General features: G+C 36.3%; 1 protein-coding gene across 1 annotated transcript in view; it reads left to right on the top strand.

The window, feature by feature from the left end:
* Positions 1 to 21637, top strand: part of HERC4 (HECT and RLD domain containing E3 ubiquitin protein ligase 4) — a 36694-nt gene extending 15057 nt beyond the window's left edge. Inside the window, exons 9-26 of the mRNA XM_050898597.1 lie at positions 302 to 462; positions 856 to 932; positions 3005 to 3129; positions 3660 to 3719; positions 4240 to 4351; positions 4687 to 4876; positions 5984 to 6156; positions 8076 to 8192; positions 10809 to 10832; positions 11327 to 11425; positions 13328 to 13495; positions 13620 to 13763; positions 14673 to 14839; positions 15667 to 15733; positions 15948 to 16030; positions 18409 to 18592; positions 19183 to 19285; positions 20262 to 21637. Of these exons, the coding sequence (XP_050754554.1) occupies positions 302 to 462; positions 856 to 932; positions 3005 to 3129; positions 3660 to 3719; positions 4240 to 4351; positions 4687 to 4876; positions 5984 to 6156; positions 8076 to 8192; positions 10809 to 10832; positions 11327 to 11425; positions 13328 to 13495; positions 13620 to 13763; positions 14673 to 14839; positions 15667 to 15733; positions 15948 to 16030; positions 18409 to 18592; positions 19183 to 19285; positions 20262 to 20470 (2263 nt within the window). The 3' untranslated portion in view covers positions 20471 to 21637. The remainder of the gene's footprint in view (positions 1 to 301; positions 463 to 855; positions 933 to 3004; positions 3130 to 3659; positions 3720 to 4239; positions 4352 to 4686; positions 4877 to 5983; positions 6157 to 8075; positions 8193 to 10808; positions 10833 to 11326; positions 11426 to 13327; positions 13496 to 13619; positions 13764 to 14672; positions 14840 to 15666; positions 15734 to 15947; positions 16031 to 18408; positions 18593 to 19182; positions 19286 to 20261) is intronic.
* Positions 21638 to 25289: the final 3652 nt, after the last annotated feature.

Here is a 25289-nt window from a genome sequence, read left to right as displayed (position 1 = left end):
ATCTGGTAGAAGCTTCAAATTTCTGAATGTCTGGAGAAATGTTCTAAAGCTCAGACTGTGGCTAAGCAGGGGTTCAAAGCAGAACGTGGCATCTCTGTTCCGTGAAGTTTTCCATGAAAACGGAATATTGCCTATTGGAGTATAAATGGAGTATTGCCAGTGGCAGTGCATTGCCAATAGAGAAGTGGAGTGTTTGATACTACAGGACCTTTAGCATACTGTTTAACACAATTCTTAGGCTGGCCTGCACAAAGTATGTTATAACGCTTAGGTTTTTGTTTCTGCATTTTGTTTGCGCTAGGCAGCACACTACTGCGTTTGTTCCTTCATCTGGAAGAATTTATTCTTTTGGACTTGGAGGTAATGGGCAATTAGGTACAGGAACAACCAGTAACAGGAAAAGTCCCTTCACAGTAAAAGGAAACTGGCTTCCTTATAGTACTCAATGCCCGATAACCACAGGTAAGCAACATCTGGCATATTTACTTCTTGGATTCCTGTTCCTTTATAGTGTCTTAAAAATCTTGAGATTTAAACTAAATATGGGCTATAATCACTTTCTTCCAAGCAGTTCATTGTGACTGTGCTCTATTCCCTAAAGTCCATTTCTGCTGTAGGAAATACATGCTTACTTGTGCTGTTGGGTTAGGTACTTTGTTCGCACTAGAGCTAAAACTTAGAGCTGTTGGCATTTACCTCAGTTAAATATAGTCTTAACTATTGTATTGCAAAGATCTGCTTCAGCGAGATTACGTAATGAAGGAACCTCTTTCTAATTGAGTGTTGATTGCAGTGTCTCGAATCATTCCTCAAATTCACATTTTCACAGTTGCCTGTTTTTTATTCCTATTGCAGACAGTGAGGAGTGTTATTGTGTAAAGAGAATTTTCTCTGGTGGGGACCAAAGTTTTGCACACTACTTTTACCCACAGGTAACAAATTAAATATACTTTGGTTCCAAAGTCTGACAAAGTTAAACTTTAGTTTTTCTGATGCATTTTTAAAGATTTACATGTTGAAGGTGCATGACTACATTGTAAGGTTCATTAGAGCAGTGTGGAAGCACAAGACACTAAGTCAATTTAGCAGTTGGAGGACTTGGATCCAGTTATGGAGTGTTAGTTGTCAGTAAGCTCTTGAGGCTTTTTGGCATAAGCTTTTTTCCTGAGTGATGGAGGCATGCACTTCTTTTCCTTTCATAAAGGAAAAGGTGATTGAGGTCTTCATCCCTGCCCAGTCCTTCTCGGTAACTCCTGACTGCAGCTTTGCTGTCTTCTGCTCTGTAGCCATTTTAGCATACCACAATGATGAGGAAACAAATGGAGCTTTTTGCTAAAAATTATAGGTGGTGACATAGTTTTGTTATGTGATAAGAGTTTTATGCTACTCTTAAAACTTAAGTTTTAAAAGGACAAGAATTGATCTCTTTTAATTCTAGTACGGAAAAAAGTCTAGAAGGACTTTACAGTAAAAATGGCAATGTGGGAGCGTGATGGAAAAGAAATGCTATTAGAGGACAAGTTGGGAGGAAAAAACAAGATGAAGATATATGGGACTGTTTCCAATATAGCCCAGCAGATATTAGACCGTAGCGATTAATGAAGCATCAAGAGTTGAGTATGTGAGGTGAAAACTAATTTGGACACTAAGGAAAACAGATTTTAGTGGGAAACATGTTTGTTGTCAAGAAAAACTGAGTACAGGTCAGGCTTGCAGCAACCCTTTGCTCCCACAGCCTCTTCTGGTTGTACAGAATCAACAACTTCTCTAGGTTTTTTTTTCTTAATTCTGATTGAGTTGTGGTAACTATTGCTGTATTTGAGAGAAGCTTGTTTAGCAGGTGCAGACTGGAAAAATTACTGATAATATAGGCTCAAAACTTCTGTGTTAAACTCCTCTCTTAAAAACTTTCTTGTGTGCAATTTTCATAATTACTGAAGTAGATTCTGACTGACTAATTGAGGTGAACTGGAGACTGTATGAATGCCGTTATTGTGGCTTGTTCTGTACAAAAGTATTAGCAATAGATGAACTTTGATGCTGCAAAAGTATCCCTTTTAGTACTCTTTAGTTTGGTAATTTGTATTGAATTCTTTCAAACTTACACGAATACTGTACTCCTGGGACTTGTGTGTCCTTGCCAGTTAAGAGGTCTCAGCCAAAATCTGTTTGTTTCCTCAAGTTAGTTTTGGCAGCTCGTTCCTGAGTTGTTTCATTGTGGGTTTAAATGACACTTCGGCTGAACACAAGGGAAACGGCAAGAGGGTTTCTCGTCCTTATCCGTAGGATGGAATCAGAAGTACTGATTTTTGGCAACAGCTAGTTGTCATTATACTGAGTCAACTATGTTGTCAGACTGCACCCTCAGGAGAAATATGTTTCCTTTTACTAGTTTAACCTTACTTTTGGTGCTATTTGCCATCTCTTTTTGAACCAGTGCTCCTACTCAAAATGGTGGTCTTGGTTCTGCTCCTCTTTACGATTAGAAATCTTACTGGAATTCATTTGGTATGAGCAGCACATCAAAATGCAGCTCATCTGATGATGCAGTAAATGTTCAGAGAAACATGATTCATTCTCAGAGGAGTCTGATGGAAGTGGGGTGGGAGAGCAGCTGTCCAAAAAATTGAATGGCTCCTTTTCTGTATGCTCACAGCTTGGCAGTGAGCTAAATGGTTCATAGTGACTAGGGAGAAGAGATGCTTGCTACTCTTGTCTAAAGCTTGTTTAGTGTTCATTATATAGAAAAGTACTGTATGTTTAGGGAGTTTACCACTAAGTAAGCTGTGGTGTGAATTAACACACTGATCTAGATGGTTTTAGTGTATGCTCTGCTTTCATAGTGAATGCAGAACTACTAGAATACAGTAAATTTATCCTTGGGCTTATTTCACAGTATTAGTCTGGGTAGGCAAATTGTCAGTTAGTGAAGAGATTGAGAGAGTTTATTTTTCTGGAAGTCAATTTTGTGTGCCTGATTCTTTATGCTTTCTTTAAAATCTAGAACATGGTGCCACCAGATGATTTTAGGTATCCTGACTTTTTGAAGCAGATCTGGACTGTGAATGAAACATTTATTCAAAGACTGCTGACTTTCCCATCTGGAAGACTTCCTGTAGAGATAGCTAAGTAAGTGATGTTGAGGAAAGAAGTTGTCTTTCATAATTTTACTTATGAATTGGGCATTAATGGGGTTTTGTATATACATAGCAAAGCTATTTTTAATTACTGATTTTATTATGTGCAGAGCTTTTGCTGTGCTTTCATTGTCATGCTTGTCAAGTAGTTTAGATCCTTTAGTCTGTGTCATCTCTGTCACAGCTTAGATGGCTATACAAGATTAAATTAAGTATCTAGTTGCACATTGAAAAATAACAGTACATGTAAAGGAACAACTCAAAGGTTATTGCTTCTACTTTATTAAAGGAGGACGCAAAGAAATTAAAAACAAATTGCAAGACTTGCTTTGATTTGAGCTGTCTTAAACTTTGAGCCTTGAATGGAGGTTTTATCTAGTGTTGTTTAGTCATAATCAAGTCAGAGTTCCATCCTTTGTGCAATGTAATTTATTAGGGATTAAATACAGTTTTTTATTGCAAATGCAAATTTGTAAAAAGAAAACAAAATAAATGTAACTTATTTCATATGAACAATTTCAGTGAAATTGATGGAACATTCTCCTCAGCCGGGTGCCTGAATGGGAGCTTTTTGGCTTTGAGGTAAGTGGTCAGGCTTTGAAACAAGTATTCCTGTGAACAGAATTAATGGTGGCTACCTTCCTTGTGTCTCTTGTTTCAACTGTAACACCTTTCCTTATCTTGCTGTTGCTCTGATACCCGCAGTTTAAAATTCTAGCTCCTTTACTGCCATATGGTTTGTCAGCTGGCCCAAACGCAGCATGTCTCCTGCCGGTCTTTGGAAGTGTGTGCCGCCTGGCTGCTACCACGTAAGCCAGCAAAACTCATTACTTCTCAGCCACAGGTTGTATATAATTCAAGGGGAATATATTGCACAGGCTGGTTTAGATACTAGTGTTTTTACACGATTGTCTTGCAGTTAGAGAAGATTTTTTTTTTTTTCAGTGGCTTAAAAGGTCATATAAGAAATGGAAGTCTGATACTGTGATCTCTCACGTTTTAATTCCTTAGTGGGGCTAAAAATTCAAGGAGGAAAAAATTTTTGAGTTGCTGAGAATACAGGATTCAGTGTTTTCCTCTGTGTTTTTTTTTCTTTCTGCAGCAATGATGATCATTACAAAACCAGCACTAGATTCTCAGGGGTTGATATGAATGCTGCTAGACTACTATTTCACAAACTTATACAGCCTGACCACACTCATATATCACAACAGGTTTGTGCTGCATATTTTCCTTATGTTTGAGATTATCTTTCTGCATTACACCTATCCAGAAATACTATTGTTATGCTTGCTCTGACCCTTTTAATAACTTTCTTTACTCAATAATATATCAACTGCAAATATGTAAAACTGTGTCATGTTGTGACAATTAGGTGACACATCAGCATATTGTATTTTAATTTTTAATATACTATCTTTTTTCTAAATGTATAATAGTCTAATTTAAACTCTTGATGATTGTTTTCTAGATTATTTTTTATCTAGGTGGGCACTTGTTTAAATTCACAATTGCATTAAAATAAACAGAATTTTATGATGTGCTGTAGGTGGCAGCTAGTTTGGAAAAGAACCTTATTCCCAAATTGACGAGCTCCTTACCAGATGTTGAAGCTTTGAGGCTGTATCTCACTCTACCAGAATGCCCACTGATGAGTGATGCAAACAATTTCACAACGTTAGCTATTCCTTTTGGAACAGCTATTCTGAACCTAGAAAAAGCTCCTCTGAAAGTTCTTGGTAAGAAACTGAATTCTTTACTGTTAAAACTAAGGATCTCCAGATGAAAATGTATAAAAAAATCCGTCAGTGAAGACATGGTCTCAGCAACACCTGCTGTGTATTTACAGTTGTATAGAATTCCCCAATGAGAAAGTGAAGGGTTAACATTGCTTGATGTGTAAGAAAACACCTATTCTGTTGCTTCTGGGTGAGTTAACTGGCCATCAATATGAATTCATGTGGTATTGTAGTTTTTGGACTGATTCCATTTGGGAGGAATTAAACTGTGTAGTTCAGTGTATTTGATACGTGTCTTCGCACTTTAAAGTGAAAATTACATGGTCAGACAGCTAACAAGCTCTAAGCAATTTACAGAAGTGTTGCAGAGCATATGTTAAATTGTCTTTGTTTTGACGACAGCACCTGTTTGGTTGCTTCTGAGCAGTTCGTGTTTTCTCATTGATCCTAAGATGTGGTCTTCAAACATGCAGCTGAGAATAGCTCTATTTTTTAACTCCAGTTCCTTACACCTTCTTATTGAGACTCCTGTCACTTGAAATTCAGCTTAAAGAATTGAGGTTTCAGAATATTTCCTTTTTAATTGGTATCTTTTTGAGAGGGTACTTTCTTCTTCCTCAATTATTTTTTGCCTTGTAACCCATCTCTTGTGTTTTTCAGTAGTTTTTGGTGAGAGTAAAGAACTTGTGTGCTGTAAAGAAAAGCAAACTGATAATTTCTTTGAACTGTAGATCCTTTTCTTTTCCATCACTTTCCATTGCTCTCAGGACTGTTTGCTTAAGTCAAGGTTTCAGGGTTTGAGCCATCTGTTTTTATGTCAAATGTTACTTCGTGATACTGTCATGTACTCTGAATGAACAGACTTAATTTAAAGAGTTGGTGTGTAACAATAGAGCGTTTGAACAGAGGTTTCATTACTTATACAAAGAGTAGTTTGCTGTTTAAAAGTCTGCACCACTCTTGCTGTGTTAAACTTCTTTTTTTTGAGAGTCTTTGGTAACTGACAAGTATGTTTTCTAGCAAAACATGTTTTTTAGTTAAAAGGATAGCATAACATAATGTTGTAATGGCAGGTACTAAGTTTATGTGTTCACCGTTTGTTGACAGAAAATTGGTGGTCTGTCCTTGAACCTCCGTTGTTCCTCAAGATAGTGGAACTCTACAAGGACGTCGTAGTCCACCTTTTGAAGTTGTGCAAGATTGGCATTCCAGCTTCTGAAAGAAGAATACTTACCAATTTTCTACACACGGCTTTCAGAGTTCTGGAAATACTGCACAGAGTATGTTTACATCAATTTTAACCAATTACTTATCTGCTTGTTTTTGTCAGCATCTGTGTGCTGTGTAGCTGTTAAAAGAAATTAAGTTACGAAAGAGTTTTAAATACTTAGACTTGCGTCTACAGAGATATCTGTAGTTGTTCCATCTGGACCTATGAACCATTGGAATTCTGGATTCCAATCTGACATGGTGATGGAATTACCTGTTTTCTTGGGAACACAGACTGACCCAGTCAATTGCATCTGTGAGGGTATGTTGGAAAGAATTGCCTCTTAAGCTTGAAATGATAGCAAATAAGGTCACAAATGGAAGATAAGAGCAAGCTGTATTTTGAACAAGGAAGATCTGCACAGTTTTACCAAGACAAACACTTATTTTCTGATTTGTTTATTCAGTTTGCTAGTATTGTAACTTCATTCATGAAAACTAATGAATTTATGAACTTTGAACAAAAATAGCCCAGATCATTTAGAGTAACCAGATTGTGCACATCACAGTGTATATCTAATTGCTGCTGAGGTTTCCCCTCCCACCCCCTGTTTTTTTCCCTCTGTAGTTTATTCTGCCTCTATGGCATTTTGTGTTTATAGGCTAAAAGAACATTTTAGGCATTCCTTAAGGTGCGGGTCAAGTACTGTATTTGTACAATCTAGCAAAATGGGCACAGGTGTCTAAATTGGACCTTTGTGTGCTATACCTAACAGCCCTCCTCCCCACGCTGTCAGAAAGAATGGAAGAGATTTCTGCTTTGGAAGTTGAAATTGGTATGCTATGGTTTGCTCAGCTTTTTTTTATTCTTTATGGAGACCATCAAATTAAGGCTGAGAGTAAGACTGTTTAGTAACTATCTTGTGTTAGAAGTGCAAGATGTCCATTACAGATTCTGATATGGAAAGCTGTTGGTATATAATAAACGATTATTTTACTGCCTTTAGAATTTCTGTCACTGCTCAGGCTTGCAGTAGCTGTAAGTCTTAACAGCTGAAGTTGATCTTAAAATCTTAAAGCCTCATGGGTAATTGTAGAATTGTAATGTGGCTCTCCTAAGTTCCTATTTTTTTTGTAACCTAACTGACTAATATGTAGTTACATTGTAGAAATAGTTAAATTTGTACCTACCCTGCTGCCCAACTGTTTATATTGGTATAGTCTTAATAATGAGCTGGTACGGGCTAAAGAAAGAGGAAAAAAATGGGGTGACGTATCTGGGGTATTTCATGGATTTAGTATCTGGTGGTTTGGGGGGGGCGGGAATGGTGGGGGAAATGTTTGAGAAAAGTAGGCTTAGATTATCTGGTTATAAAGACAGAATTGGGGATCTTGCTGTTTTGGCAGTTAACAGGGCTTAGCAGTCCTTGGGAAAAGAAGTATGTGTTAGGAAAGTGTGTATGCTTCTGGATTAAAATTATACTGTAGAGACAAGCCTTTGTACAAAGTTATTTTTCCACGTCTCTCTCTTTCTAAGCTTAATGTTTTTAAATGGAAAATGTTCCTCTGGTCACAGGTAATAGAGATAGTATTCATACTGTAATTAAGAACAGAGTTCTTGAATCCTAGTTCTTAAACTTGTGCAAATACAGGAACAAGTATTTGTTCCATTGTATACATGAATATGTATATTCATCACTGTTACTGTGAGATCATATGATGTTTCAAAGTGGCAGCACTGTATTGTGCGATACTGCATGCTCAGTTAATCTTACTTTTCTTTGCATCTTTGATGGGATTGTGAATAATCCGTGTATCCATGTCTTTAACATTGTTTTTTGCATTCTTGTAGGCACTGTTGTTTTTCTAGAATGTTTTTAGTAGCTGGGTATCAGTGGCTGACGTATCAAATGCTTGAAAAACATGGAAAATGTCCTTTTGAAAACCGTTATACAAAGTGCTAATAAAAAAATAAATTGCACTTTTTTAGGTAAATGAAAGAGGACAAGTTATACAGTATGACAGATTTTACATTCATGAGATACAAGATTTGATAGATATCAGAAATGACTATGTCAACTGGGTCCAGCAGCAGGTATTTGGAATGGTAAGTTGTGTTGGTTTTTATTTGGGTTTTTGTGGGTTTTTTTCCCCCCATGTTTTGTTTTTGGGTTTTTTCCTTTAGAGAAGCCTATAGATTCTCTAAATATGGGCACTTTCTTTTCATAAAAATATCTTCACAGATCACTGATGCTGAACAGACTCATCTTATGTCAGGTACTAGCTAAGGAAGAATTGTTAAATAGGTATGCTTCTTGTAGGGTATCATTCTTAGGACTGATACTGTTCAACGTTTTAATCCATCAATTAAAAAGTGATTTAGAATGCTGTCACTTGAGACTTGCCATGTCAAAAAAGTTAGTAAAGTGATAATTCATGATAGGAAAACATCCAGAATAAACTGAATTGCTATATAAGATAGGTTCAGTCAATGAGAAGGCTGAAACTGTCTTGGAAAACTAAGTCTAGAAGCATAATAGGGAGTTACAGGGGGCAGATAACTAACATAGTTTTCTACTTTGAGTATAGCAGCAAGAACTAAGATAATTAATTCCTGGATCTGTAAACAGAAGAGTGGTAAGTGGGTGTAAATTAATGACACTGCAGAGAATTAGTGAGTTGGATAGGATTTTGCCACAGAGTTCTTTGACTTATGCTTTGAAAGAATATTGAGTAAGTTAATATGCTTTCTTTAGCCACCTAAATGTAATTTTTTTGCAGCAGTACCTGGAAGGTCCTGAACATGGGAGACCTACTTTTGCTGTATTTTATGAATACAAAGCAAGCGGTGCTGTCTACCAAAGAATTAAAATTGCAATGTAAAATAACAATAATGAGATTGGGGAGTGTAAAGGCATAATGAGTCAGTATTGGCAGCCGTGACAAACATTTATTTCAGCCAAGCTTGGCTGAAAAAGTAACTGGTGTGTGATGTAGGCTGGTGTTGGTAGCTAAAAGGGGTAGTATACTAAACGAAATGTAGAAGCTAGGGATAAGCATTGCAGGGCCTTGGAATTAGAGACAGGTTGTATATATGGAACAGAGAAGGGTATGCCAGTGAAGGGCACAGAAGTGATAGAATTTAAAAGATTATGACCTTTGCAACTATGTAAACAAACCCAGATTGCATGTGTCGTGATCAGAGAAGAAAATACTGAATATGGGAAAATGAGAGCTGGCAAATTGCTTTGTAATTAAAGCCTTAAGCTCCATTTGTTAATTAAATCGGAAGATTGAGCAGTAGCTTGACATTACTGAGAAAATTCTAGATACTGAATTTCCCTTTAATCATCATTATTTTGTCATGCATTTGTGCAGTTTCAAGTTCAGCAGAAAAAGTTATTTTGATTTGTTATAGGACTGAAAGAAGTTCCATGGCCTTAGTCAGAAGGACTCCTTCATAAATGGTTTTGATGGCCTTTTCCTGCCTTCATATCCACTAGTTTCCTGTGTTCTTGCTTTTCAAATGATAGGAAACCGTACTTGCCTATTCAAGTAATCATGAATCAAAATTTCTTTAGCTAGTGTAATTTTTATTGTCGTAACTTGAGGCAAAACTGTTTGCTCAGTTCCTTAATTAAAACATGGAGGGGAAGATACAGAAGAAGAGAATCTCAGAAGTATTCAGAGTATTCTCAGAGAAACTTGGAAGAAAAAACTTTTATTCTTTCAACAACAGAAAAATGAGTGGGGAAAAACTGAAGGTACTAAGTAATGAACTATTGATTTGAAGAGGCGTTCTTGAGATACAGCTTAAAGGAGTTGAGAAAAACCATTTGAATTAGGAATAAATAATGGTAGATACAGTAGGAGTACAAAATTGCATAAATCTACCTGTGACAAATGGGATACTCAAATCTGATGTTTCCTGTAGGAATTAAGGATACAGATAGAAAGCAAAGTATTCTGGCCATCACTTTCTGTGAGCCATGGGTGTCTACATATTTGACTTCTGAGTCTCATATATGTGGTCAAATTTAAAATTTATTAGTTTGTCATTACATTTTATTCTTTTTCTGTTTTCTGCCTGCTAGGTGGAAACGAACTTAGCTTTCAGTGGAGAATAAGGAGGGTGACACAGCACCAGATGGATAACTTAGTTTCTTAGCAAAGTTGATACAGCTTGTTGTGGAAGTCTCCACACAGTCCCAGCCATATATATTGGTCTGTCTCAAATTTCAAGAGTCAATTGTTTTTCTCATATCATATCTTATCATAGACCGAAATGATTCTTGAGACTTTTATGATAAAGTGGTGGGGTTCTTTTGTATTTTTAAATCTTTACTCATTAAAAATGTTTTGCATTTAGTTTGACATGCTACAGTCATTTGAGAATGAAAATACATAGGCAACAGCAAATGTCATTTATTAGTGTATGGAAGTAAACATTTAAAATGTTTAATTTTTTGCATCCAAGAAAACGTGATACTTCAATGGTCCTTTTTTTTTAAGACTGATATATAGGGTATTGAAAGGCATGGTTGTATTTGGTAGATTAATTAGAATGTTTATGGTTGATATTTATTTCTCAGTAAACATTCTTTTGGGGGGGAAGCTGTAGATAAGTATTTTTAATTCTACATCAGAGATGAATAATTAATGCAGACACTAATGCTGCTTTTTCATCTTAATTATTGCTACCTTTGTGCAAATGCTGTCATAGGATGTCAACCATGGATTAACTGAGGTAAGATTGGTTGCAATCTGATTTCTTTTGCAGAATGTAAGGAAATCAGAAATATGAATGTCAAGGACTGTCTGATGTGTTCTACTGGGAGTAAAGCTTTAAGTTAGCATGGCTATAATCTGAAGAGGTTTTTGTGGGGCAAAAATATGTGATTCTTTGTATTGCAAATTCAGAGCAGCATTTGAAAACAAGGACTACTTTGATGATATCCACTAGCTGTAATAAAAGTTCTGAAATTAAAATGTACTAAGTGAGAGTGTTGTTTGCGTGTGTTTTGGTGTGGTGGTGTTTTGGTTTTTTTTTTTAAGTACTAAACAATTGAAAATCTATTTAATTTTCCTGAGATGCTTTGGTCCTGCATTAACAATGAGTAAAGATTTCTTTCTCTTTCCAGTAAAATAGATGTATTAAATGAGTACTATTGCAGTGGCTTCTTTAACCATGATTGTGGTGTTTGAATAAGCAGAGATATGACATGGTTCTTTTCATTCTAGTTAACAGATATTCCTGTTACAATTTGCACATACCCGTTTGTATTTGATGCCCAGGCAAAGACAACTCTGCTACAAACAGATGCAGTCATACAGATGCAGGTAAGAGTCTCCATTTTAATGTTATGAATTTTTTTTATTTTTTTTTTTTTTTTAGTTGGGGGTCTTGGGGGGTGGGGGTTGGTGATGGTTTTTTGTGGGGTTTTTGTTTGTTGTTTGTTCTTTGTTTTTTTAAACTCTGTGTAACGTCTTCTCCATAAGAATGAGGGATCTAGTTTTAATCTCAGAGTATGTACACGATAGAAGCTAGTGGTTTTGGGATCTCATTGAAATTAGATTGTTTAATAATTGCATAAATTTCTAAGGGACTTCTTGTCATTAATGAGATGGCTTTCTTAAGGTGTTAACAACCCATAGTACAGGTGTAAAAAACAAAACAAAACCACCCAAAACAAAAAAAAAAACCCCAACCCAAAAAAAACCCCCAAACCACAACCAACCACCACCCCCAACCAAAAAACAACCCTACCTCCCATATGAGCAGACACATATGATATATGTGTAAAGCCTGGAGCTGGAAGTCAATCTGTCTTGTTAGAGGCAGCAGCCAGTTATAGTTACTTTTAATTTCTTGTCTTGATGGGACTTAGGAGCTAGTGCTGTTCTTAAGATTGGTAGTATCAGAGAGGCAACATGTTGGCACCACGTGAATATCTAGTGCACACCTAATTTGTCATTTCATCTGTCATACCACCTTCAAAATGCTGCTAATCTGTGAAGTCTGATCGGTGTCTGCAAGGCAGTAGAAAAGAAGCTTATCTTGAAAATCTAGCATCTACTTCGGATAGTGAGAGTAGGTTTCCTGATCTTGCAGTTTGCAGTAGTTTTTGGCTCTTTTCCTGTTATGCAATTATATGTTACTCCTAATCTGTTCACTTCTGTTTTAACTAGAGATTTTCCTAGAAATTAGACTTGATACAAACAATTCTGTATCTTGACCCATATCTATTGTCTAGAGATAGGTACACTAGACAACCCTAAAGTAACTGAGAGGATCTTACGTGTTTTCATGATTCTCTAGGTAGGACTGAAACCAGTGTGATGTGGTGAGCTGTACTTTTGTTCAATGTTTGGAATTTTTTCTTTATATCTATAATCCATACCTGTTCAGTTGCTGTAAGAGTATAATAAATCATATTCTTAAAAAAGGAAAGGAAGAATGAAGGGAGGCTACTGTAAAAGTAACAGCAGTAAGAGCACCAGCCCCCCCCCCCCCATGTTTATAATGTTTAACATAATAATAAAAGTTCTTGTTCTGAGTGAAATTAAACGGGAGAGATAAGTCAAGCTCAAGTAATGGGCTCATGTAGAAAAATACTAGCTTGCTTTTGTAGTTCTTAATAAACATAGTTTCTTATGCCTTTAAAAATGTATATACACAGTCAATACGAACATTTGATGAATTCAGGGAAATGTTCACATTGAATGTTTCTATTAACAATATTAAATAGTATTAAAACACACGGACTTTCAAGAGTTCTATGCCATATTCAGAACATTTACAACAGTATTTTGTTTTTGAACAATTGTAATATAAAAATCTATAATACAAATGAAATAGATTAACAAATCACTTTTCATTCTGTGAATTAGTTTTTAATGGATGTTTTCATGCCAGATTTATATTAAACAGCTTACTTGTCATTAGATGAAGTGCAATATTTTTTTTTTCTTCCTTTTGTTAGCCAAAGTATTTTGACTGGAATGTCAAAAACTGTATTCTAAGACTTTCCTGAACGTTAGCATTGATGGGGCTAATGGGTAAAGGAAGAATATTTCCTGAGATAAAAGCAATATGAAGAAAATTTGGGCAAATTCAGTAGCTCTCACAATAGGTCTTCCCATTCATGTCTTCTGCACTTTTTAAGACAAGACTGATGGACATTTAATGTTGACAGGAATCTTATGTTGCCTACTGACGCTTTCACTTTCATTTTTTTCCAGATGGCTGTTGATCAGGCTCACAGGCAGAATTTGTCTTCTCTCTTTCTGCCAGTATTTGAATCTGTCAACCCATGCCTGATATTAATGGTACGGAGAGACAATATTGTAGGAGATGCTGTGGAAGTCCTAAGGAAAACAAAGAATGTAGACTACAAGAAGCCACTCAAGGTATTATCAGTACATATTGCTCAAAGTGTCTTTCACTGACGTGTGAGTAATTGAGAATATTTTTGGACAAATCTTGTTTCACAATCCGTTTTTAATTCAGTGCTAACTGAATTGTGTGTTTCAGGTTATTTTTGTAGGGGAAGAAGCTGTTGATGCTGGAGGTGTTCGGAAAGAATTTTTTTTGCTCATCATGAGGGAGTTGCTAGATCCCAAATACGGAATGTTCAGGTATTATGAAGAGTCCAGGCTGATCTGGTTCTCTGATAAGGTAGGGTGCGATCTATAGTCATTAATTTTCTTTTAACTTACAGTATTTGTATTAATAATGTGTGAACATAGTAGTTTGTGGTAGTTTTATTTCAAGAGGAGAAGCTGAAGTAAGTATTCTCAAAAAATGTTTATTTTTGTCATTGTTAGATCAAAACTTTCCCCTTCTGTTTTCCCCATTCCTCACTTACTCCTTACCAGTTGTCCCCAACCAGACAAGTTTAATAGGAAGAAGTGCCAGCCAGAGTAAACTGATTCCAAGAGCAGAATCAGTAAATCAAGGTGGCAGAGAAAAATTCTTGAAGTGGCATGGTGAACAGGTCTTTCTGTGTTCAGTCACATTTATGGGTCCATTTCGTAGGTAGTCATCTGGTCATACTTTCTCGAAAGTTTTGATCATTGACTTTTTAGTCCTCTTTCAGAGAAAAATACTAAGGTGGCTATATCACAAATACCTGAATGTTAACATTTCCACTGTTGTGTTTTAAGCCTTGGCTATTAACTCCAAAGGAGTCAATAGTGAGCTCCTTCCTCCTCCTCCCAAACATAATTTTTTAAAAAATTGACATATATCTAAGCACTGAACAGTGCAATAGTAAGTCACTGACAAAACCAGAATCTTAATGCAGTACTTCCAGCAGTATGCATCACTTGTAACACAAAATACGTTCTATCTCAGCTTTTTTTGGTTTTTTTAAGTAGAAAGCATTCTGTTTCCTTGGATTTCAGTCTCTCTCAGCTGGTTAAAACTTCATCCTGTTTTCCTCAGTACTTATGGATACATATATATTTAAAGAAAATATAAATGAAACTCACTCAGATTATACTGCACTGTACACTGTTTTCTGGACGCTGCAAGATTAAAATAACTTCTTTATTTTAAACCATCTTGTTTGTTTTCTGTTCTTAGACCTTTGAAGACAGTGACTTGTTTCATTTGATTGGTGTTGTCTGTGGGCTAGCAATATATAATTTTACTATTGTAGACCTTCATTTCCCTTTGGCTTTGTACAAAAAGCTATTGAATAAGAAACCATCCCTGGATGACTTAAAAGAGTTGATGCCAGATGTTGGCAGGTAAGCAAGAAAGAAGAATCAGTGTTACTAGGAATTAATTTTTAATCCAACATTTTCCTTTAAGAACATAAAGAAAATGTGTTATTTTCACACTAACAGGATAAACAGCTCAGAGTAACTTGCAGCCATCATGTCATTTGAGAAAGGATACATGCTATTGTTAAACACTTGCTTCTAAATGCTTGGTTTTAGTATTTGTGTCTTCTGTTTTATTATTCTACAAGAATTTTAGGGGAAAATAATATTTGAAATGCAAAACCTTTGAGTTTTAGCCATTAAATTTATAAGCCTAAGTGTGAACATAGTTTTAGTTCTGAACAGCTTATTTAGTCATCAAGGAAATGTTTTTGCTTATCTCAGGAACAAATACACGCTAAATATCTGCCCTTGAGTAGGGATTTGAATAGCATTAACAGATAGGAGGTTCAAACGAGCGAAGTGGATATTTGATTGCCTCAGTGTTGTGAATGCTAAAGTTGTCATAGATTCAAGGAGAGATCAAACCAGTTAATGGAAGAGCCTGTCGATGGCTATTAAGTACTTACCGCCTCTGGTTTGGGAACCCCTTAGCTGAAGACTAGGATATGAATCTTCTCTCTTCACACCTGGAGATAATCAAAAGGAAATAACACTACAAGTAATAGCAAAACGATTGCTTGAGATGTCCCAACACTGCACAAGGTGCAAGTCAGTGAGCTAATAAATGAAATAATGGTAGAAAGATTTTACTTTTTTAAACTTGAATTATCAAAGCATAAAGAATACTTCAGGAAAATAAGTTCATCTTTCTTTCCACTGGTACAAGTACTTTGTAACTTATTTTGCAGGGGAATGCAACAGTTACTGGACTATCCAGAGGATGACATAGAAGAAGTATTTTGTCTTAATTTTACTGTAAGTTTTATATAGTGTTTGAAGTGTTTCTTATCAAGCTCATACCATCTATTGTAACTGCCTCTGATGGAGTGTTTGAGCAAAAGCATCAGCTGCTGATTCCCATGAATTTTAGCATCTGTGTCTGCCGTTCATGTTGCTGTTAGCTAAGTGATGGGAAGAAGTACTCTACGCAGTAAATAAGATTTATACTATTTTTGTTTGTTTTAAATAGATCACTGTGGAAAATTTTGGTACAACAGAAATTAAAGAGCTTGTTCCTAATGGTGCTGACATTCCTGTAGTCAAACAAAATAGGTGAGTTTTATGGGTTACAGCGTAGTTCAGTGTTGCTATCTGCCTTGGGAATGTAACTGGGCTGCTATAAATATTTTCTGCCAAGCTGTTACGCTAATGTTGGAGGCAAAACTACTTTGGTTGTTCTTCCAAGCTGTTCTCATGTGTATTGTTAAAATAGCTATTGTATTTAAGGATTTGCCAGCTGTGGAGAGGCTATCTAATTTTACTCAGAATGTGTAATACTTCTTTTTCACTTTGAACTTAGAAGTATTTTGAAGCTCTTTAGGGCCCATTTTGACTACGTGGTCTTCATTTCGTAAGATGAAAAATGGTTGTGGTTCTGCAGGAAGTTATATATAATTGGAATTTAGTGAGTAATGATGAAAACTTCAACCTGGGTGCCATTATGTGGCAATTATTCATATATGAAATATTATTTCAGAGAAGTCTTCCCTTTGTAGAGCGGATAAATTGATCTAATGTTATCTAGTGTTATTTTCAGAAGAGTATGTGAGGGGTGGTTTTTTTTTTCCTTGGTCAAGGATTCTGTTACTTCTATTTATAAAAGCAGCCTCTCCCACCCTTTGTTCCCTTTCTGCTCCTGGAGGATAGGCAGAATGTATCTGGTGGTGCTTTTGTCCCTTTTTGCAGAATACTACCATTTTCCTATCTCTCTCTGTCCATTCCTCTCATGTATTCCTGACTGTTCTTTGATCTTCGTGAATTGTCTGTGCTTTTACTTGTCCCAGAGTAAAGGGAGAATCGAAGGGAAAGAGCATACTCTATGAGAACAGAATGCACCTAGGCTGTGCATGGTAGGAATGAGGGAGAAAATGTACCTCTAGGCATGTTCCTAGAGGGCAAATGTTTTGGGCAACATTTTCTATAACTAGCTAGGTCTGTTGTAGAGGAAAGAGTGATGATAGAAGATTCTGAGGGTATCATAAACCTGCACATAGCAGTGACAGTACCTCCCACAATGGAGTGATTTTTATCCTCCTGACTTATCCTACCATTACCAACTGCAATCACCACCTATACCTGTCATGTGATTTTTTTTGTTTGTTTGTTTTTTGGTTTTTTTTTTTTAAATCCTTGGCTCATAGCTGAGGATTTGTGATACTTTATCTTAAACATGATAGCTTTTAAGTTCTCTGGTGGTGGTTTGGTGTTCTGTCACAAAGTGACAGTAAAATTGGAGTTGAATTATGAGAAGTTTCAAGGTGCTCATGGAATGTATGCTGTGCTGTTGTTACCCGTTGTCTTGCAGAAATGAAGAAGTCCTGTTTCTCAAGATCCAAATATTCTATGATGCTTTAATTCAGGTTTTAAAATATTAACATAGAGTATAATAATGCTAATTAGTATATTGCTATGAATTTTCTCTGGAGCAGCCTTTCCTTCCACTGTTAGTATTACACAGGTTACCTGCCTCTCTGCTAATTACATAGCGTGCATAAAATAGATATCTTATTGAGTGCTGGAAGAGGAGGAGTGTGATTCACCACTTTGCTTATCTCCACTATTTCCAGTTCAACACCTTTAATAAATATATCATCAAAATGTGTTTAGATGATTCTTTAAATTATTGGTGATGTTATTCAAATACTGTGGATGTTGTTCAAATATTGTGGGTTTCCACAGAGAATGTATGTTGGTAGGATAACTGTAATCTATAATTGAAGTCACTCTGCCAGTGTAGAAACTAACAGTGTTAACTAGGATTGAGTAAAATGGTAATTAAAAAAAAAAAAAAAAAGTCATGATCATAAATACTCTATCACAGCAATGCATTTTAGTTCCCTCCTAAATGCTGCGGAAAAAGATGTCTCCAACAAGATAGGAGAACTCCTTGTACTGAAGCACAGATAACAGGCTGTCTGTTTTTCAGTATCCTAGCTCCTTCTACTGTGTGGGACTCAAATGCCCATTTGAAGTTGATTTGCATTTTTAGTGCAAATATGGTAATATTTTTAAATTAAAAAAAATACAACAGTGAGTTTGACTAGTCGGTTTCAGGACACTGCATGTAATTCAAACCTTTAAGCTTGTTGCCATTCAGTCCCATTCACTGCAATGCATACAAATGAGAGAAATGTTTATAGTGCCTGAAATAAATAATGCTGAATGCTACTGTTTTTCTGTTGCACATTATGGACTCTGTCTTGGAGGGCGTGGTGGGGAAATACATTTATGTGCCATTTTCATTGAGGTTTTCTTCACTATGGTTGTTACATGAAGCAGAGAATATAATATGTTAGGATCCTTTTTGCTTAACTTTCTATGCTGTGTTCTATACAGAAATGGCTACTGTTTTATTGGTAGAAGGGTGACACATGCTTTTTTTTTTTCCCCCCCCTTCTGTCAACATAATTCTTTTTTTCTTCTTTGTACAGGCAAGATTTTGTAGATGCATATGTGGATTACATCTTCAATAAATCTGTGGCTTCCTTATTCAGTGCATTCCATGCAGGCTTCCACAAAGTATGTGGAGGTAAAGTTCTTCAGCTGTTCCAGCCCAGCGAGTTGCAGGCAATGGTGATTGGGAACACAAATTATGATTGGAAAGAATTGGAGAAGGTAAGAAGCATAGTTAGCTGTTTGTTTCATGTATTTTTAATTTCAAGATGCAAAAGCAAAATCTTGAAGTGTCCTTTTGAGCTCTGTTTTAATTAATGTGACTTCCAGCCGTGATTGGATTGACTGCATGAGTGAGGAACTCTTTTTTTAAATGTCAGTGAATTAAGACACTAAAATATTATTTACCTTCCTGCTTAGTTTTGCCATCTAATTTCTGAAGGAGATCAGCCTTAAAAGAAGAGAGAGGAAGTAAAATCCACAGAACCAAAAGGCAGCTCTATACAATGTATTATGTTAGAAGGGGGAAAGTGAACAAAATGCACACAGTTAATAAAAGTAAATATTCTTGATTGCGAAAACTCACTGTGAGACTTTGTCACTACTATATTGGGATTGAAAATGCTTTGGAGTACATCCACTTGTCCATATAGTTGAAGTCGGACTGAATAGCTGAAGAAACTTGACCAAGAAAAACAGTAATATGTCACTTGCAGTATCCCTTTACACAAACCACATTCATTCTACTTTAATGTCAGATTATCCTACTAGTTCTACGTGCGAACAATAACCTAATTTTCTGCTCATTTTAGAATACAGAATACAAAGGAGAATACTGGGCAGACCATCCTACAATTAAAATATTCTGGGAGGTTTTTCATGAGTTGTCTTTGGAGAAGAAAAAACAGTTTTTGTGTAAGTATTTGAAACTACTTCGTAGAAGTTGGTAACTGAACAGGATCACTGTGATTTCAGGCTCTTGCTAGAAGAGGGCAGATGTAAGTATTTGTCTTTAATAATGTGATTAACTTTTATTTGGAAGAAAAAAATCACAGTAGAAGAAATTGATTATGAGCTTGTCTCTGAATTTCCTTGGGTTTCCTGAGTAATTCTGGGTGGTCGGCAGTTAGAAGATCACAGTAGACCAGAGCAGCATTAAAAAATAAAACAAACAAACCCCCACACACACACAAAAAAAAAGAAACCCCCCAAAAAACCCAACAACCTAAACTGCTAGTGTCATTTATCTGATGACTAGGAATTTTTTTCTGTGTTTTGACAGAAGGTTCACATCCTCCAGTTTTTTCATTGCACATAGATGGAATTTTGGAGTTATAACTGATTGTATATATGTCAAGGTACTGATATGAGTGGAAATGTACAGAGAAAAACCAAAGTTATCAAAGCTTCCTGTGAATGAGCTTTTGTTGAGACTAGATCGTAGATTAGTTTCCAATTCAGATAAATTTCTTATTGAACAAAGTAATTCTGTGTGTTCACAAGATGCTTGCAAATGCTCAGTAAAGATACAGCCGATGGATTTTTTTTTTTTTTTAATGAAAAATTCTGATGCATGAAGAACTTCCTACTCTTTTTTTTTCCTCTTTTTTTTTTTTTTTTGACTGTTTGGTTTCATATGCTAAAATGAGAAGTTTTCCTTTTATATATCACTTGTCGTGTTAAAGTTAAGAGTTCATATGTGTAAGCTGGAAATCAGGTTAAGTCATTATTCCCTGTTTTTCAAACTTAGCAGAACAACTTCAATGTGAAAAGCTAACCACTGCTGGAATAATAAAAAAATGCAAACAATGATTAGAACGGCGTATATGACGTATACAATGTTAGTCTTAAACTCCTTTCAAGACTTTGTTTGTTTGTTTTTTCTTGGCAGTGTTTCTGACAGGCAGTGATCGTATTCCAATTCTTGGAATGAAGTGTCTTAAACTAGTCATCCAACCAACAGGAGGTGGAGAAGGTTATCTTCCGGTAGCTCACACTTGCTTTAATCTTCTTGATCTTCCAAAATACACAGATAAAGAAACCCTAACATCTAAGTTGATCCAGGCTATAGATCACTACGAAGGTTTCAGTTTAGTATAACTTCAGAAATGAGAGTTCTGTGTAACGTGGGATCGTTAAACTAACTTTTTGTGTCTTTCTTGTGGTGGTGAATTCAGTGGACTAAATGATGGAGTTGATAATATAACTGATTATTTGCAAAAATGTTCAGCGGTACAGATATTCATGGGAGCCAAAAAACATTGACAAAAACGAGGAGCTGTCTTAATACATACCTTCTTGTACAGAACCATGTGGATTTTGCCATCTTATAATAAAAACAAGAGTATTGTGAATGGGAGTCAAGTTTCACTAACATGAATTAACATTTCACATTATGCAAACAATTTGGCGTGTGAGTGCATGAGAGACTTGCTTAAGTTTTTCAGATCACTTAGTAAGAACATTTAACTTTTTCCCTGATAAATTCACTTGGTAACTTTTCATTTTGTAAATAATAAATTTTTGTGATAAAATAATTATGTTCCAATAGCAGTATGGTTTCTATTGCTTGTAATTGAATATGAGTTTATTTTATGGCTTTTAACAAGAAAGTGACTACTCTGATTTCTGAAGATATATATTTTTCTGGTTTGTTTTAAGAACCTTAATAACAAGAGTGATTGTTTAAGAGACATTCATCTTCACAATGTACAATCCATGAAGCAGTCACTTAGTGCCGATACAAAACTGCATACAATGGCATTTTTAATATGGATGGACAAGCTGACTTAATACACTGTTTTATTTTTAAGGACTGATTCTGTAATTAAGTGGACACGATTATAAACTAGGTTAACTTATCATTTGAAACCTCTGCAGCCATGTGTCAAGAATACAGTTTAAAAGAAAAAGATGCACCAGACGATTGTTGCTGTCAAGAGGTTAAACGTTTATTTTTAAATGCTGAAGGCGTAGTTTATGGTTTCTAATAGAATTTTCACTTTTTTCCAGATAAATGCATTTGAAATAACTCTTTAACACTTCCCTCCCCTTTTCTTAAGATTTTATTTTTAGTACAATTGCCCTGAGACGATTGTGCTTAGCTGGACACTTTCGGATTTGACTTTCCTTCTCTGGTTAAATTCCAGATTTTGTGGTGTTAATGCATATGTGACTTGCAGCTGTGAAACAAATATTTATTTTTTTTAGATTTTTAAATGCAGTGAAAAAATTCAAGCTATAATAAAAGACTTGAATGAAAACCTTTGTTGGTTGATGTGTATGGATGCTTGCATCATGCATATTTCTTCAATTGGAGGGTGACTTTTGCATACATTAAATCGAGAGTACAGCTAGGATACCAAGATCTCACTTGAAAAGCAGGGAAATTCATTCATTGTAATAAACTGTAGAACATGCGGTTTCTGTGCTGGCAGTAGATGTGGATATAATACAAAGCAGTACAGTTAAAATCATTCTTTTTTCCTTAACACTGTGTTTTTTACAGCTTTCTCCTGCAGTGTAACCTCTAGTAATTTCTTTGTATGCAGCCCATATTCCATCTTTTCCACCGTTTGTTACCTGGCTGGGAAATTCTCCCTTTTGTGAAAAACAAGAAACCAACAAATACTAAAGCAGCTTAATCTTACTATACACGGAGGAAAGAAAAGGAGAAAAGAAAAAAAAAAAAAAAAGAAAAAGTATTATGCCTTCATTTTACCAGGTAGTATTAAAACACTGTTTTTAAATTATGAAACAGCAAGATTGCAAAGGCAAATATTCAAAAATTAGGAAGTGGCTAATGTAAAGCTGCTGCTTCCTTTTTGCCTTGGGTATTACTACATGATCAAGTGCTGTTTTTTTTTCTATGGGACTCTTGCTTCATTCAGTGTACACAGTTGATGGTGTTCACTGAATAATAGGGGGGTTTTATGTTCAGTTGTGCAGGTTCAAGTCTAATTTAGTGCGTATCATCTAAACCAGCACTATTTATATGTATTTAATTTCCCTATGGGACTTTCTTTGATTTTTGCTGTCTTGGATTTTTCATCAATATCAATATTAATCTGAAAGACGAGTAATAGCCTTACTCTGTAGATGAGGGGGTCTGAGACAGAATCCAAGCCATAGTTACTGAACACTTGCCAATTTTTGGTGCCCGATTTAGGATGTACTAGAGAACTTAGATGTCCTTTATCTTTGAAGTGCAGTTATTGTTGACTAAAACTGCTGTGGCAATTACCTCATGTTGCTGCAAAAGTTTCTCCAGCATCAGCAAGACGTACTTCTTACTCTCTTGGAACATTAGTGGACATTAGTAAGCATTGGGAGGGTGGGGGATGTTGAATGGTTGGTTAAATGTCATGTTAAGAACCCACTGGCAGAGCAGGGCTAGAGTCACTTTCCTCAGAACAGCATTCACCTGAGACTTCTTTCTGCAATTTTGGCCTTGGTTTTATCCACCTCTGCAAGAAATGGAGTTGGGTCCTTGTCCTGGTTTCGGCTGGGACAGAGTTAACTTTCTTTTTAGTAGCTGGTACAGTGCTGTGTTTTGGATTTAGTGTGAGAATGATGTTGATAACACACTGATGGTTTAGTTGTTGCTAAGTAGCGCTTATCTTAAGCCAAGGACTTTTCAGTTTCCCGTGCTCTGCCAGCAAGCAGGTGTGCAAGAAGCTGGGAGGGAGCATAGCCGGGGCAGCTGACCTGAACTAGCCAAAGGGGTATTCCATACCATGGAATGTCATGCCCAGTATATAAACTGGGGGAGTTGGCCGGGAGGCACGGATCGCGGTTCAGGAACTAACTGGGCATCGGTCAGCGGGTGGTGAGCAATTGCATTGTGCATCACTGGTTTTTTTTCTCACCCCCCCCCCCCTTCCTTTTTTTGTTATATCCTTTTCATTACTATTATTATTATATTTCATTATTACTATTGTTAGTATTATATTTTACTTTAGTTATTAAACTGTTCTTAACCCACGAGTTTTACTTTTTTTTTTTCTTTGCTTTCCTGCTCCTCACCCCACTGGGAGGGGGAGGGGGAAGCGGCTGCGTGGTGCTGAGTTGCTGACTGGGGTTAAACCACGACAGTCCTACACAGCACAATCGTATTTGCTAACTGCTCCTGATTTTCTTACAGGTGTTAGCTCATTCTGTGCAGTGAGACAGGTGCCCTGTTGCAAAACAGACATTATCTACATAACAAGGTAAAAGACTTTTATGTAGGACTAGAACAATTACTAGTCATTATATTACTTCTGTCAAGCAGTTTAATACTTTCTGCAACACTTACGTTGTCATTAGTTCTGTTAACAGTCGTTAACAGCCCTGTGAAGGATCTCTACAGAAGTTGTACACTTAAGTGTTTCCTCTGGCTGCAAAAAGGTGGGCAGCAGGAACTGCTTTATCTTTCTTGGCTCAAGTATCATTTTGTATACAATATTTGATGCTGTGTGTCATGTGAGAAAGGGGAAAAAAAAAAAAAACCAAAAAACCCAAATTCTATGCTTAGCTAAAATAGCCATGGTGTTAATGAGGAAAGCCTAGGGCCTTCTTCCTTGTCAAATCTCCAATTAATCAGGAAAGCTTGCATACCACTTCTTTAAAAGGATAATGCAAGCAACTGGGATAGTAGTAGTTTGGGCTGCAGTGGGAGCATTTTACAATAATGAAAAATCTTTAAAAGAAAGTATTTTTATTTGATAATTAAATTAGCATTTTGATAAAGATTCAGAATTATCACTGGAGAATGCTAGTTGCATGTCAAACTTGTATCTATCTCCGTCATGGTTACTAAAGGAGTTGTAGCAGACTCATTTTCGAGGGAAAAATCAAAGAACGCTGTTGCCCTGCACTAGTATAGAACTATTAAAGCAGTGAGCCCTGCTTAAGCATGATGACTTGTTTCCTTTGGCACTTTAATAACAGTCTTAGTAACTCCCATAATGTAGAGCATCAAGCTATGGTATCCCGTTCAGGAAGGTTTATATGCTACTTTAAAAAGGATTTTAATTCATTGCACTGCTGTCTGCTGCAATAAACTTGATTTATCAGGAATAAATGAAGTTTAATGTAATCGAATATAGACCACTGTAAAAGAGAGCTCTTTGTTTAAAGGCACATGAGGTTCTGCAGTTACGATAAATACAGAATAAAAGCTTTCTTTTAATAATATAGTTTTCAGCGTGATAAGACTGGTATATAGTGAGCACCACAAGAACGGCTGCGTTGATGTTCTCCATTGTGCAACCAGTATTATGTACTTGTGTGTAGTATGTAAAGCTGTCTTACTCAGTTGTTGGGGGGGGGGGGGGGGGGGGGGGGGGAAGCAGAAGAACAAAATGCTTGTTTCTGCTGCTAAGTGACAGTTCCCATTGCTTACCAGGTGGGTATTTCTTAATTGGTGGGTCAGTGTGGGGTTTGGGTGAACTAATCATCAAGCTACTATTTTTGTCTTTCCATGTGCTGTTCAGGTTTGTGTTGATCAAGTTTGGAGCAATAACTTCAAAAACCTTACGTAGACCTTGAAAGGCTTAGAGCATCCTCTGTCACCTGCCTTAGCCGGATTTAATACTACACCTTAGAGCCCCAAGAAATCCCCTTGACTGTTTTCCTGGAATATGTGCACACTTAATAAAATAACACCACCAGCCATAATTTCTATACACTTGAGTTCCCTGACCGTTTGACTGAGTCCTCAATGTTTTTTCTTGAGGAAAGGAGCCTGTTCATGCCTATACATGTTATTTAACTCTGTTACCTGTTACACTGACTTCCCTTCTGCAAGTGGAGTATGCTAAAACTTTCTAACTGCAAACCTTTGCCTCCCCATTTCTGCACTTGTGCAGATTTGTTGAATGAGAAAGATGTCTTTTATCTTCTGACCACAAGACAAGGGAAAAAAAAAAAAGCAGCA

Source organism: Gymnogyps californianus, chromosome 6, assembly GCF_018139145.2.
Source record: "Gymnogyps californianus isolate 813 chromosome 6, ASM1813914v2, whole genome shotgun sequence".
In the NCBI taxonomy this organism is placed as follows: Eukaryota; Metazoa; Chordata; class Aves; order Accipitriformes; family Cathartidae; genus Gymnogyps; species Gymnogyps californianus.
The sequence above is the reverse complement of the archived record's forward strand: the minus strand, read 5'-3'. Positions and strand labels throughout refer to the sequence as shown.